The sequence below is a fragment of the Oncorhynchus mykiss genome, chromosome 2 (assembly GCF_013265735.2).
Source record: "Oncorhynchus mykiss isolate Arlee chromosome 2, USDA_OmykA_1.1, whole genome shotgun sequence".
Taxonomy (NCBI): domain Eukaryota; kingdom Metazoa; phylum Chordata; class Actinopteri; order Salmoniformes; family Salmonidae; genus Oncorhynchus; species Oncorhynchus mykiss.
Genome location: NC_048566.1, coordinates 4,376,987 through 4,391,588, shown reverse-complemented (window position 1 = coordinate 4,391,588; position 14,602 = coordinate 4,376,987). Strand labels below are relative to the sequence as shown.

At 42.1% G+C, this 14,602-nt stretch overlaps 1 protein-coding gene across 5 annotated transcripts in view; it reads right to left on the bottom strand.

Moving 5' to 3' along the window:
* col14a1a (collagen, type XIV, alpha 1a) overlaps positions 1-14,602 on the bottom strand; it is a 244,399-nt gene that overhangs the window by 180,793 nt on the left and 49,004 nt on the right. For all 5 annotated transcript variants that reach the window (XM_036935521.1, XM_036935515.1, XM_036935520.1 and 2 more), the window contains exon 6: positions 1,654-1,809. In XM_036935521.1, coding sequence (XP_036791416.1) covers positions 1,654-1,809 — 156 coding nt within the window. The remainder of the gene's footprint in view (positions 1-1,653; positions 1,810-14,602) is intronic.

Sequence of the window (14,602 nt, the reverse complement as noted above, 5' to 3'; positions counted from 1 at the left end):
AGGCTATTGAACCCTGTGACAGTACAGTACAGCAAGGCTATTGAACCCTGTGACAGTACAGTAAGGCTATTGAACTCTGTGACAGTACAGTACAGTTAGGCTATTGAACCCTGTGATAGTACAGTAAGGCTATTGAACCCTGTGACAGTACAGTACAGTAAGGCTATTGAACCCTGTGACAGTACAGTAAGGCTATTGAACCCTGTGACAGTACAGTACAGTAAGGCTATATAACCCTGTGACAGTACAGTACAGTAAGGCTATTGAACCCTGTGACAGTACAGTAAGGCTATTGAACCCTGTGACAGTACAGTAAGGCTATTGAACCCTGTGACAGTACAGTACAGTGAGGCTATTGAACCCTGTGACAGTACAGTAAGGCTATTGAACCCTGTGACAGTACAGTACAGTAAGGCTATTGAACCCTGTGACAGTACAGTACAGTAAGGCTATTGAACCCTGTGACAGTACAGTAAGGCTATTGAACTCTGTGACAGTACAGTACAGTAAGGCTATTGAACCCTGTGACAGTACAGTACAGTAAGGCTATTGAACCCTGTGACAGTACAGTACAGTAAGGCTATTGAACCCTGTGACAGTACAGTACAGTTAGGCTATTGAACCCTGTGACAGTACAGTACAGTAAGGCTATTGAACCCTGTGACAGTACAGTACAGTTAGGCTATTGAACCCTGTGACAGTACAGTACAGTAAGGCTATTGAACCCTGTGACAGTACAGTACAGTAAGGCTATTGGACTCTGTGACAGTACAGTACAGTTAGGCTATTGAACCAAGTGACAGTACAGTAAGGCTATTGAACCCTGTGACAGTACAGTACAGTAAGGCTATTGAACCCTGTGACAGTACAGTAAGGCTATTGAACCCTGTGACAGTACAGTACAGTAAGGCTATTGAACCCTGTGACAGTACAGTAAGGCTATTGAACCCTGTGACAGGACAGTAAGACTAATAACAGACAGTGATGCTAATGCTTACCTATCCTGGTCAGTAACAGACAGTGATGCTAATGCTTACCTATCCTGGTCAATAACAGACAGTGATGCTAATGCTTACCTATCCTGGTCAATAACAGGCAGTGATGCTAATGCTTACCTATCCTGGTCAATAACAGACAGTGATGTTAATTCTTACCTATCCTGGTCAGTAACAGACAGTGATGCTAATGCTTACCTATCCTGGTCAATAACAGACAGTGATGCTAATGCTTACCTATCCTGGTCAGTAACAGAGTGATGCTAATGCTTACCTATCCTGGTCAATAACAGACAGTGATGCTAATGCTTACCTATCCTGGTCAATAACAGACAGTGATGCTAATGCTTACCTATCCTGGTCAGTAACAGACAGTGATGCTAATGCTTACCTATCCTGGTCAGTAACAGACAGTGATGCTAATGCTTACCTATCCTGGTCAGTAACAGAGTGATGCTAATGCTTACCTATCCTGGTCAGTAACAGAGTGATGCTAATGCTTACCTATCCTGGTCAGTAACAGAGTGATGCTAATGCTTACCTATCCTGGTCAATAACAAACAGTGATGCTAATGCTTACCTATCCTGGTCAATAACAGACAGTGATGCTAATGCTTACCTATCCTGGTCAATAACAGACAGTGATGCTAATGCTTACCTATCCTGGTCTGGTCGATCCCGACGCTGAAAGCGCTGACCAGGTTCTCCAGGAACATGCGGACCAAGCGGAAGTTGAGCCTCCCGATGCTCCAGGATCCATCCACCAGGATCACTATGTCAGCTATGGCCTGAGTCGTACAGACAAAAGGATCCGCTGGACAGAGGGTGAGACGGGAGAACACGGGTCACTACGTCAGCTGTGGCCTGAGTCGTACAGACAAAAGAGGGTGAGACGGGAGAACACGGGTCACTACGTCAGCTGTGGCCTGAGTCGTACAGACAAACAGCTCCACTGCAGGACAACCAGACAGCGGGAGAAAATAACATCAGAAAACAATATGCCAAAGAATGTAGATAAGTAGAGTCACAGTCCATGAAGGACAACGTGAATATCGTGAGACTTTTGGTGTGCAGATTTGGTCCAAGACAACCACATAAATGCAAAATGCTCTTCAAAATACAGGAAACGAAAGGAACCTTTCCAGACGGTCATTTTCAAGGTACGTTTTTATCGAACATTCAGAACTATAGAACAGAGAGAAACGACATCACACAGCAGACGCATCATGTGAAGGACAGAGACAGTAAGCAGTCTGTTTGTAAACACTAATGCCTGTTGCTGTACCATCCCAGATACAGTGGTGTTTCTTAACATCACTTTGTCTTTGAGAAGGAAGAACCAGAAAAACGTGGGAGAAGAGACTCTACCACGTTGGGATGCTGTCCAGACCAGGCAGACTTCAGCTTAGAGTGCCTGGGAAAATGACCTCTCTAGAAGCCAGCTCTGGGAGAGAATAAGAGTTTTAGTTGTTAAACACACACACACACACACACACACACACACACACACACATGCATACACACACACACTCCAACACACTGGGTTAATGGAAGGATTCCACAGCAGTCAGTAAATCAGGTTTAGGGAGGACGACAACAGCAGTGTAGAGGAACATCACCATCAAATAAAGACATTCCTTTATTTAACATAACTCATTGTAGTGTAGTGTAGTGTAGTGTAGTGTAGTGTAGTGTAGTGTATTGTAGTGTAGTGTAGTGTAGTGTAGTGTAGTGTAGTGTAGTGTAGAGTAGTGTAGTGTAGTGTAGAGTAGTGTAGTGTATTGTAGTGTAGTGTAGTGTAGTGTAGTGTAGTGTAGTGTAGTGTAGTGTAGTGTAGTGTAGAGTAGTGTAGTGTAGTGTAGTGTAGTGTAGTGTAGTGTAGAGTAGTGTAGTGTAGAGTATTGTAGTGTAGTGTAGTGTAGTGTAGTGTAGTGTAGTGTAGTGTAGAGTAGTGTAGTGTAGTGTAGTGTAGAGTAGTGTAGAGTAGAGTAGTGTAGTGTAGAGTAGTGTAGTGTAGTGTAGTGTAGTGTAGAGTAGTGTATTGTAGTGTAGAGTAGTGTAGAGTAGTGTAGTGTAGTGTAGAGTAGTGTAGTGTAGAGTAGAGTAGTGTATTGTAGTGTAGAGTAGTGTAGAGTAGTGTAGTGTAGTGTAGTGTAGTGTAGTGTAGAGTAGTGTATTGTAGTGTAGAGTAGTGTAGAGTAGTGTAGTGTAGTGTAGTGTAGTGTAGTGTAGAGTAGTGTATTGTAGTGTAGTGTAGTGTAGAGTATTGTAGTGTAGTGTAGTGTAGAGTAGTGTATTGTAGTGTAGTGTAGTGTAGAGTAGTGTATTGTAGTGTAGTGTAGTGTAGTGTAGTGTAGAGTATTGTAGTGTAGTGTAGTGTAGAGTAGTGTATTGTAGTGTAGTGTAGTGTAGAGTAGTGTATTGTAGTGTAGTGTACTGTAGTGTAGTGTAGTGTAGTGTAGTGTAGTGTAGTGTAGAGTATTGTAGTGTAGTGTAGTGTAGAGTAGTGTATTGTAGTGTAGAGTAGTGTATTGTAGTGTAGTGTAGTGTAGAGTAGTGTATTGTAGTGTAGTGTATTGTAGTGTATTGTAGTGTAGTGTAGTGTAGTGTAGTGTAGTGTAGTGTATTGTAGTGTAGTGTAGTGTAGTGTAGTGTAGTGTAGAGTATTGTAGTGTAGTGTAGTGTAGTGTAGTGTAGTGTAGTGTATTGTAGTGTAGTGTAGTGTAGTGTAGTGTAGTGTAGAGTATTGTAGTGTAGTGTAGTGTAGAGTAGTGTATTGTAGTGTAGTGTAGTGTAGTGTAGTGTAGTGTAGAGTATTGTAGTGTAGTGTAGTGTAGTGTAGTGTAGTGTAGTGTAGTGTATTGTATTGTACGGTAATGTATTGTAATGTAGTGTAGTGTAGTGTAGTGTAGTGTAGTGTAGTGTAGAGTAGTGTAGTGTATTGTATTGTATTGTACGGTAATGTATTGTAATGTAGTGTAGTGTAGTGTAGTGTAGTGTAGTGTCGTGTCGTGTATTGTATTGTATTGTACGGTAATGTAGTGTAGTGTATTGTACGGTAATGTATTGTAATGTAGTGTATTGTATTGTAAGATATTGTATTGTAATGTATTGTATTGTATTGCATTGTAGTGCAATGTATTGTATCGTAATGTATTGTATTGTAATGTATTGTAATACAATGTATTGCATTGTATTGTATGGGGATGTATTGTATTGTAATGTAGTGTATTGTATTGTGATGTATTGTATTGTAATGTATTGTAAGATACTGTATTGTAATGTAATGTATTGTAGTGTAATGCATTGTATTGTATTGTATTGTGATGTATTGTATTGTAATGTATTGTAAGATACTGTATTGTAAGATATTGTAGTGTAATGTATTGAATTGTATTGTATTGTAAGATATTGTATTGTAATGTATTGTGTAATGTATTGAATTGTATTGTATTGTAAGATATTGTATTGTAATGTATTGTATTGTATTGTAAGATATTGTATTGTAATGTATTGTATTGTATTGCATTGTAATGTATTGTATTGTAATGTATTGTATTGTAATGTATTGAATTGTAAGATATTGTATTGTAATGTATTGTATTGTAATGTAGTGTATTGTATTGTAGTGTATTGTATTGTATTGTAATGTATTGAATTGTAAGATATTGTATTGTAATGTATTGTGTAATGTATTGCATTGTATTGTATTGTAAGACATTGTATTGTAATGTATTGTAATGTATTGTATTGTAATGTATTGTATTGTAATGTATTGTAATGTATTGTATTGTAAGACATTGTATTGTAATGTATTGTAATGTATTGTATTGTAATGTATTGTATTGTAATGTAGTGTATTGCATTGTAGTGTATTGCATTGTAGTGTATTGTATTGTATTGTAATGTATTGTATTGTAAGATATTGTATTGTAATGTATTGTATTGTATTGCATTGTAATGTATTGTGATGTAGTGCAATGTATTGTATCGTAATGTATTGTATTGTAATGTATTGCATTGTATTGTATGGGGATGTATTGCATGGTCATGTATTGTATTGCAATGTATTGAATTGTAATGTGGTGTATGGTAATGTATGGTATGGGAATGTATTGTATTGTATGGTAATGTAATTGTATGGTATTGTAATGAATTGTATTGCATTGTATTGTATGGTAATATATTGTAAGATACTGTATTGTAATGTAATGTATTGCAGTGTAATGCATTGTATTGTATTGTAAGATATTGTATTGTAATGTATTGTGATGTAGTGCAATGTATTGTATCGTAATGTATTGTAATGTAATGTATTGTAATGTAATGTATTGTATTGCATTGTATTGTATGGGGATGTATTGTATCGTAATGTAGTGTATTGCCATGTATTGTATTGTAATGTATTGTAATGTATCATAATGTATTGTATTGTAATGTAGTGTAATGTATTGTTTTGTAATGTATTGTAATGTATTGTAATGTATTATAATGTATTATAATGTATTGTAGTGTAATGTAGTGTAATGTATTGTAATGTAATGTATTGGTAATGTAATGTCTTGTATTGTATGGTATTGTATTGTATGGTAATGTAATGCAATTATATTGTAAGGTAATGTATTGTATTGCATGGTATTGTATTGTATGGCAATGTAATGTAATGTATGGTAATGTATTGTATTGTATTGTATTGTATGGCAATGTAATGTAATAATGTATTGTATTGGGGCAGTGCAGACAGCGGGGCTGTATTACCAGTGAAGTGATAGAAGTGCTGGATGTTCTGTGAAGTTCAAACACCTTCCAGACATCAAACAATCAACTCTGGAGGAATTATAAAACAACTACATTCAAATAATGGAGTTTTGTCATTTGTAATAGTAATGCATTATCTAAAGATTAATTTATTGATGTTCGTCCTCTGAGGATTACCTTGCTGGCTCAGGTTTGTTTAAATTTGCCTTCGATTCTCTGAATAATCAATTCAAAGGAGAGGAGAGGAGAGGAGAGGAGAGGAGAGGAGAGGAGAGGGGAGGAGAGGAGAGGAGAGGAGAGGAGAAGGAGAAGGAGAGGAGAAGGAGAGGAGAGGAGAGGAGAGGAGAGGAGAGGAGAGGAGAGGAGAGAGTTGTTATGGGAGCTTCTTCTTTTATTTACTTCAGCAGAACAAACACCACCACCCACTGTGTTGAGAGTTGTCTGTCGTCTCTGCCTGCCTGCCTGCCTGCCTGCCTGCCTGCCTCCCTCCATTCATCCCGCCTCTTCCTACAGTCACCACATCAAAAGAACCCCCCCCCGGTTAAAGTGAAACACTCTAGAGGACATTGAGTAGTGAGTAGGGTACAAGACTAAAGAGCCGCAGGGTACAAACTAAACTACAACCGTGGTTGTCATGAGTCCCCATCACCATGACACAGCAGAATCCCAATGTCAAAGCTGAGGTATGGGAGACTCCTACATGTCCTAATTTCAGGGATCCTGAAGAAAAGCCACTTAAGTTAAGTCAGAAGTTTACCCTTGGTTTTCTGCCCTGGATGGCCGGCTGGCTCTCAGTTGAAAGCCTCAGTGTGTGGACCCTGTTTGAGCTGCACATGAAAGAGCAAAGCAGCTGATGGCTTCAGTTTATCACTGCTCCCAGCAGCACGGTCCCAGACTACACATCAAACCCAGCAGACTGGGCCGGGCTGGACCGACAGTCAGACAGCCTACACATCAAACACGGCCTGGACGGACGGACGGACGGACGGACGGACGGACGGACGGACAGACAGACAGACAGACAGACAGACAGACAGACAGACAGACAGACAGACAGACAGACAGACAGACAGACAGACAGACAGACAGACAGACAGACAGACAGACAGACAGACAGACAGACAGACAGACAGACTACACATCAAACACAGCAGACTGGGCCAGGCTGGGCTGGACCGACAGACAGACAGACAGACAGACAGACAGACAACACATCAAACCCAGCAGACTGGGCCAGGCTGGGCTGGACCGACAGACAGGAGCCCTCAATGGGACACATTCCATCTGATCGGGCCAAGACTGCTGCTGAGAGACGCAAGGTGAATGTTTAGCCTGTGGCTCTGTGGCTGACCTAACGGCAAGAGGAGAGCTGACTAACTACAGGCCCCCCCCCCGTTAGGTCCCGTTCTACAGTAATAATAACAGCCTGTAAAGTAATTATCAACCAATTACACAACATTCATACAAAGGTTATTTGATGTCAAGTTTAACCAAAACCAAATGGAGCCTAGTCATTAGAGTGGTGGGGCTGAGGCACATAAGCTCCACCATAAAAACGAAATACTAATACAAAGACAACTGATGTAATATTTTTGCTGCCACATTGGAGTGGAATCTGAGATCATGCTACAGGCGTGTGGCTTCTCGTGTCAACGCTGGAATATTCATATGTAGAGTTGTGAGGGATTGACCCGCAGGTGTCCATATCATAGTTTCACTGAGCTATGTCATAACACAACTCAATAAGACAATAACACAACTCAATAAGACAATAACACAACTCAATAAGACAATAACACAACTCTCCACACCCCCACAATAAGACAATAACACAACTCAATAAGACAATAACACAACTCAATAAGACAATAACACAACTCAATAAGACAATAACACAACTCTCCACACCCCCACAACAAGACAATAACACAACTCTCCACACCCCCACAATAAGACAATAACACAACTCTCCACACCTCCACAATAAGACAATAACACAACTCTCCACACCCCCACAATAAGACAATAACACAACTCTCCACACCTCCACAATAAGACAATAACACAACTCTCCACACCTCCACAATAAGACAATAACACAACTCTCCACACCCCCACAATAAGACAATAACACAACTCAATAAGACAATAACACAACTCTCCACACCCCCACAATAAGACCATAACACAACTCTCCACACCCCCACAATAAGACAACAACACAACTCTCCACACTCCCATAATAAGACAACAACACAACTCTCCACACCCCCACAATAAGACAATAACACAACTCTTCACACCACCACAATAAGACAATAACACAACTCTCCACACCCCCACAATAAGACAACAACACAACTCTCCACACTCCCATAATAAGACAACAACACAACTCTCCACACCCCCACAATAAGACAATAACACAACTCTTCACACCACCACAATAAGACAATAACACAACTCTCCACACCCCCACAATAAGACAACAACACAACTCTCCACACCCCATAATAAGACAATAACACAACTCTCCACACCCCCACAATAAGACAACAACACAACTCCCCACACCCCCCCCCAATAAGACAATAACACAACTCTCCACACCCCCACAATAAGACAACAACACAGCTCTCCACACCCCCACAATAAGACAACAACACAACTCTCCACAACCCCACAATAAGACAATAACACAACTCTCCACAACCCCACAATAAGACAATAACACAACTCTCCACACCCCCACAAGCCAATAACACAACTCTCCACACCCCCACAATAAGACAATAACTCAACTCTCCACAACCCCACAAGACAATAACACAACTCTCCACACCCCCACAATAAGACAATAACACAACTCTCCACACCCCCCCAATAAGACAATAACACAACTCTCCACACCCCCACAATAAGACAATAACACAACTCTCCACACCCCCCCAATAAGACAATAACACAACTCTCCACACCCCCACAATAAGACAATAACACAACTCTTCACACACCACAATAAGACAATAACACAACTCTCCACACCCCCACAATAAGACAATAACACAACTCTCCACACCCCCACAATAAGACAATAACACAACTCTCCACACCTCCACAATAAGACAATAACACAACTCTCCACACCCCCACAATAAGACAATAACACAACTCTCCACACCACCACAATAAGACAATAACACAACTCTCCACACCACCACAATAAGACAATAACACAACTCTCCACACCACCACAATAAGACAATAACACAACTCTCCACACCACCACAATAAGACAATAACACAACTCTCCACACCACCACAATAAGACAATAACACAACTCTCCACACCACCACAAACAGGTCCAGACAAATATATTTTAAATAAATAAATAAATACCACATATACTGTGTTTGTGTGTATGTATCTGTGTGTTTACGTGTGTGTATTTGTGTGTGTGTCTGTGCTTGCGTGTGTGTGTGTGTATGTGTATGTGTGTGTGTGTGTGTGTGAGATACTATGTCAGTGACATCAGCTCAGCAACAGGTCCCCACTGCCAATCAATGCAGTGTCTGAAGAAAGGCTGTCTTTGTTAGGCAGAGAAGGCATACTTAATCGGTCAATTTAATCCAAACAAAATGTCCAGGCAGACAATATGACACAGTCCAGACACTTGACTTTCAGAACATGTCAGACGGTCAAGGAAAAATAACATATTTCTGTCCTTTAATGGTTTGACTCACAAAAGTGAAATAAACAATTAAAAAAATCTCTCTCTTCTCTCTCTCTCTCTCTCTCTCTCTCTCTCTCTCTCTCTCTCTCTCTCTCTCTCTCTCTCTCTCTCTCTCTCTCTCTCTCTCTCTCTCTCTCTCTCTCTCTCTCTCTCTCTCTCTCTCTCTCTCTCTCTCTCTCTCTCTCTCTCTCTTTGGTGGAAGACTATTCAATTCAATTCAATGGTATGGTGGTTGAGACAAACAGAAAATATATAACTGTGTGAAAGTGATAATGAATCTGTGTTGGCGGTAGCTCTCACATGGAACACAAAGCCCTCTCACATCCTGATCCTGGCAGAGATTACACACAGACACAGACACCAATCTAGTCACTTCAGACTTTGCAATTTTTCGCTTGGTGACAAATGCCTGTGAGCCCAGTCCGTCAGTGTGAGGGGGCCTGAAGCCGCCCACGACCAGATTCTTGCTCTTTAGAGTCTTTAGACTCAGTTCAATAGTAAACAGACTGATTACTCTCTGTCTGTCTGTCTGTCTCTCTATCTCTCTCTCTCTTTCTTACCCTCTCCCTCCTTATCCATTTATCTCTCTCTCTCTCTCACTCTGATCATGCTTTTCCCAGGGTCAAAAAGACCCTGACTGACGACTCACTCCTCTCAGTTGAAAGTAGGTCTCAGTCTCGGCTCTCCTGGAAAACCCATCAACTGTTCTATCTTATAGCTCTACCCTGGCAATGCAATCCACCGTTTCTTCTTTCACTACAGACGGAGGATCTTCATTTCAGACAGTTTGCTACAGCACAACCAGAATACAGGAACATTCTCAGCAACAAAAGAGTGACCAAATGAAGATCCTACTGTACATTTGTAGATGCTAAATGATTGTTAAACCCCAGAGAATTCATCGATAGCACGTTTTCTCTGAGAGAGGAGGGACCCTACTACCCGTTAATGTGTTTTAGGGCATTCCACTGTGAGGATACGCCCCAAATGGCACCCTATTCCCTATATAAAGCACTACCTTTGACCTGATCCCTATGGGCCCTGTTCAAAAGTAGTGCACTATAAAGAGAATAGTGTGCCATTTGGGATGCAGTTTTTCTTCTTTCCCTACCACTTCATTTTATTAACAACGTTTTCTCCCAGACACACTAGAAGGATTTATGGGTGACCTCCATTTACCTGTGGATCAGATTGACTATATTGTCATTTGTAACTGGGAGTCAGATGAATGACTCTCATCCAGAGGTCTGGGGTTGAGTTGGTTGGGAGTCAGATGAATGACTCTCATCCAGAGGTCTGGGGTTGAGTTGGTTGGGAGTCAGATGAATGACTCTCATCCACAGGTCTGGGGTTGAGTTGGTTGGGAGTCAGATGAATGACTCCCATCCACAGGTCTGGGGTTGAGTTGGTTAGGAGTCAGATGAATGACTCCCATCCAGATGTCTGGGGTTGAGTTGGTTGGGAGTCAGATGAACGACTCTCATCCAGAGGTCTGGGGTTGAGTTGGTTGGGAGTCAGATGAATGACTCCCATCCACAGGTCTGGGGTTGAGTTGGTTGGGAGTCAGATGAATGACTCCCATCCAGAGGTCTGGGGTTGAGTTGGTTGGGAGTCAGATTAATGACTCCCATCCACAGGTCTGGGGTTGAGTTGGTTGGGAGTCAGATGAATGACTTCCATCCACAGGTCTGGGGTTGAGTTGGTTAGGAGTCAGATGAATGACTCCCATCCAGAAGTCTGGGGTTGAGTTGGTTGGGAGTCATATGAACGACTCTCATCCAGAGGTCTGGGGTTGAGCTGGTTGGGAGTCAGATGAATGACTCCCATCCACAGGTCTGGGGTTGAGTTGGTTGGGAGTCAGATGAATGACTCCCATCCAGATGTCTGGGGTTGAGTTGGTTGGGAGTCAGATGAATGACTCCCATCCAGATGTCTGGGGTTGAGTTGGTTGGGAGTCAGATGAATGACTCCCATCCAGATGTCTGGGGTTGAGTTGGTTGGGAGTCAGATGAACGACTCTCATCCAGAGGTCTGGGGTTGAGCTGGTTGGGAGTCAGATGAATGACTCCCATCCAGATGTCTGGGGTTGAGTTGGTTGGGAGTCAGATGAACGACTCTCATCCAGAGGTCTGGGGTTGAGCTGGTTGGGAGTCAGATGAATGACTCCCATCCACAGGTCTGGGGTTGAGTTGGTTGGGAGTCAGATGAATGACTCCCATCCAGATGTCTGGGGTTGAGTTGGTTGGGAGTCAGATGAATGACTCCCATCCAGATGTCTGGGGTTGAGTTGGTTGGGAGTCAGATGAATGACTCCCATCCAGATGTCTGGGGTTGAGTTGGTTGGGAGTCAGATGAACGACTCTCATCCAGAGGTCTGGGGTTGAGCTGGTTGGGAGTCAGATGAATGACTCCCATCCACAGGTCTGGGGTTGAGTTGGTTGGGAGTCAGATGAATGACTCCCATCCACAGGTCTGGGGTTGAGTTGGTTGGGAGTCAGATGAATGACTCCCATCCAGAGGTCTGGGGTTGAGTTGGTTGGGAGTCAGATGAATGACCCAGACCCAGACACAGACCAGACACAGACCCAGACCAGGACACAGACACAGACACAGACCAGACACAGACACAGACACAGACCAGACCCAGACCCAGACACAGACAAGAAACAGACACAGACACAGACCAGACACAGACACAGATACAGACACAGATACAGACCAGACACAGACCCAGACACAGACCAGACACAGACCAGACACAGACCAGACACAGACAAGTAAGCAGAAAGGCAGAGGAAGAGATTTAGACATATTCAGTTGAAGTCGGAGGTTTACATAGCCAAATACATTTAAACTCAGTTTTTCATAATTCCTGACATTTAATCCCAGTAAAAATCCCCTGTTTTAGGTCAGTTAGGATCACCACTTTATTTTAAGAATGTGAAATGTCAGAATAATAGTAGAGAGAACGATTTATTTCAGCTTTTATTTCTTTCATTACATTCCCAGTGGGTCAGAAGTTTACATACACTCAATTAGTATTCGGTAGCATTGCCTTGAAATTGTTTAATTTGGGTCAAATATTTCGGGTAGCCTTCCACAAGCTTCCCACAATAAATTGGGTGAATTTTGGCCCATTCCTCCTGACAGAGCTGGCCTCCTTGCTCGCACAAGCTTTTTCAGTTCTGCCCACACATTTTCAATAGGATTGAGGTCAGGGCTTTGTGATGGCCACTCCAATACCTTGACTTTGTTGTCCTTAAGACATTTTGGAAGTATGCTTGGGGTCATTAACTTCCTTTAACTTCCTGACTGATGTCTTGAGTTGCTTCAATATATCCACATAATTGTACTGCCTCATGATGACATCTAATTTGAGAAGTGCACCAGTCCCTCCTACAGCAAAGCACCCCCACAACATGATGCTACCACCCCCGTGCTTCACGGTTGGGATGGTGTTCTTCGGCTTGCAAGCCTCCCCCTTTTTCCTCCAACCAAAACGATGGTCATTATGACCAAACAGTTCTATTGTTGTTTCACCAGACCAGAGGACATTTCTCCAAAAAGTAGGATCTTTGTCCCCATGTGAAGTTGCAAACCGTAGTCTTTTTTATGGCGGTTTGGAGCAGTGGCTTCTTCCTTGCTGAGCGGCCTTTCAGGTTATGTTGATATAGGCCTCGTTTTATAGATACTTTTGTACCCGTTTCCTCCAGCATCTTTACAAGATCTTTTGCTGTTGTTCTGGGATTGATTTGCAATTTTCGTACCAAATTATGTTAATCTCTAGGAGACAGAACGCGTCTCCTTCCTGAGCGGTATGACGGCTGCATGGTCCCATGGTGTTTATACTTGTGTACTATTGTTTGTACAGATGAACGTGGTACATTCAGGCATTTGGAAATTGCTCTCAAGGATGAACCAGACTTGGTGGAGGTCTACAATCTTTCTGAGGTCTTGGCTGATTTCTTTTGATTTTCCCATGATGTCAAGCAAAGAGGCACTGAGTTTGAAGGTAGGCCTTGAAATACATCCACAGGTACACCTCCAATTGACTCAAATGATGTCAATCAGCCTATCAAAATCTTCTAAAGCCATGACATCATTTTCTGGAATTTTCCAAGCTGTTTAAAGGCACAGTCAACTTAGTGTATGTACAATTCTGACCCACTGGAATTGTGATACAGTGAATTATAAGTGAAATAATCTGTCTGTAAACAATTGTTGTGCCATGCACAAAGTAGATGTCCTAACCGACTTGCCAAAACTATAGTATGTTAACAAGAAATTTGTGGAGTGGTTGAAAAATTTGTTTTAATGACTCTGTATGTAAACTTCCGACTTCAACTGTGCATGGACTGAATAGAACCCCCCCCACACACACACACACCCTTCAAATGCATCGTTTGCCCATTCCACAGTTACAGAGCTAAATCTCCTCATTCTGTGTCTCCAGCGTAACCCCGTACCAAGCTAGTTAACATAGTTAACACCCCACAGTAAGGTGCGGTAAAGGATGACTGGTGGAGGAGGAAGCTCAGTTCTCAGCCAATGCAGTCAGTAAGGTGCGGTACAGGATGGCTGGTGGAGGGGGAAGCTCAGTTCTCAGCCAATGCAGTCAGTAAGGTGCGGTACAGGATGGCTGGTGGAGGGGGAAGCTCAGTTCTCAGCCAATGCAGTCAATGCATGTCCTCCTTAAATATTTACAGAGCGAAGTAGCAGGAACCTGATATATGTTAGAAATATTAATAAAAAACGGATTGCCCAGATGTCGAAACACTGAACCCCGTTCAACCGAAGATGTATTTTACCACTATTGAAGTGTGTTTACATTAGATTTATAAAAAAAAACACTTTCTATTCATCATACAAACCTTCCAGACAGCTAAAGCAGGAGAAAACAAAACACCGAACCGAGCAGGAGAAAACGTGTTAAATATCAGAAGAGAATTAGGGAGCCACCTTTTTAACTGTCATTTCCTGTAATCAGTAATAACTGAAGCAGAGTTCCTGCTCTGTATTCATTCAGAGGTTTGGTTCAGAACACTTGAGACAGGGAGGCTTAACAGAAGGAGAGAAGATGAAGAGGGGGAAGGAGAAGGACGTGGGGGGGGGGGG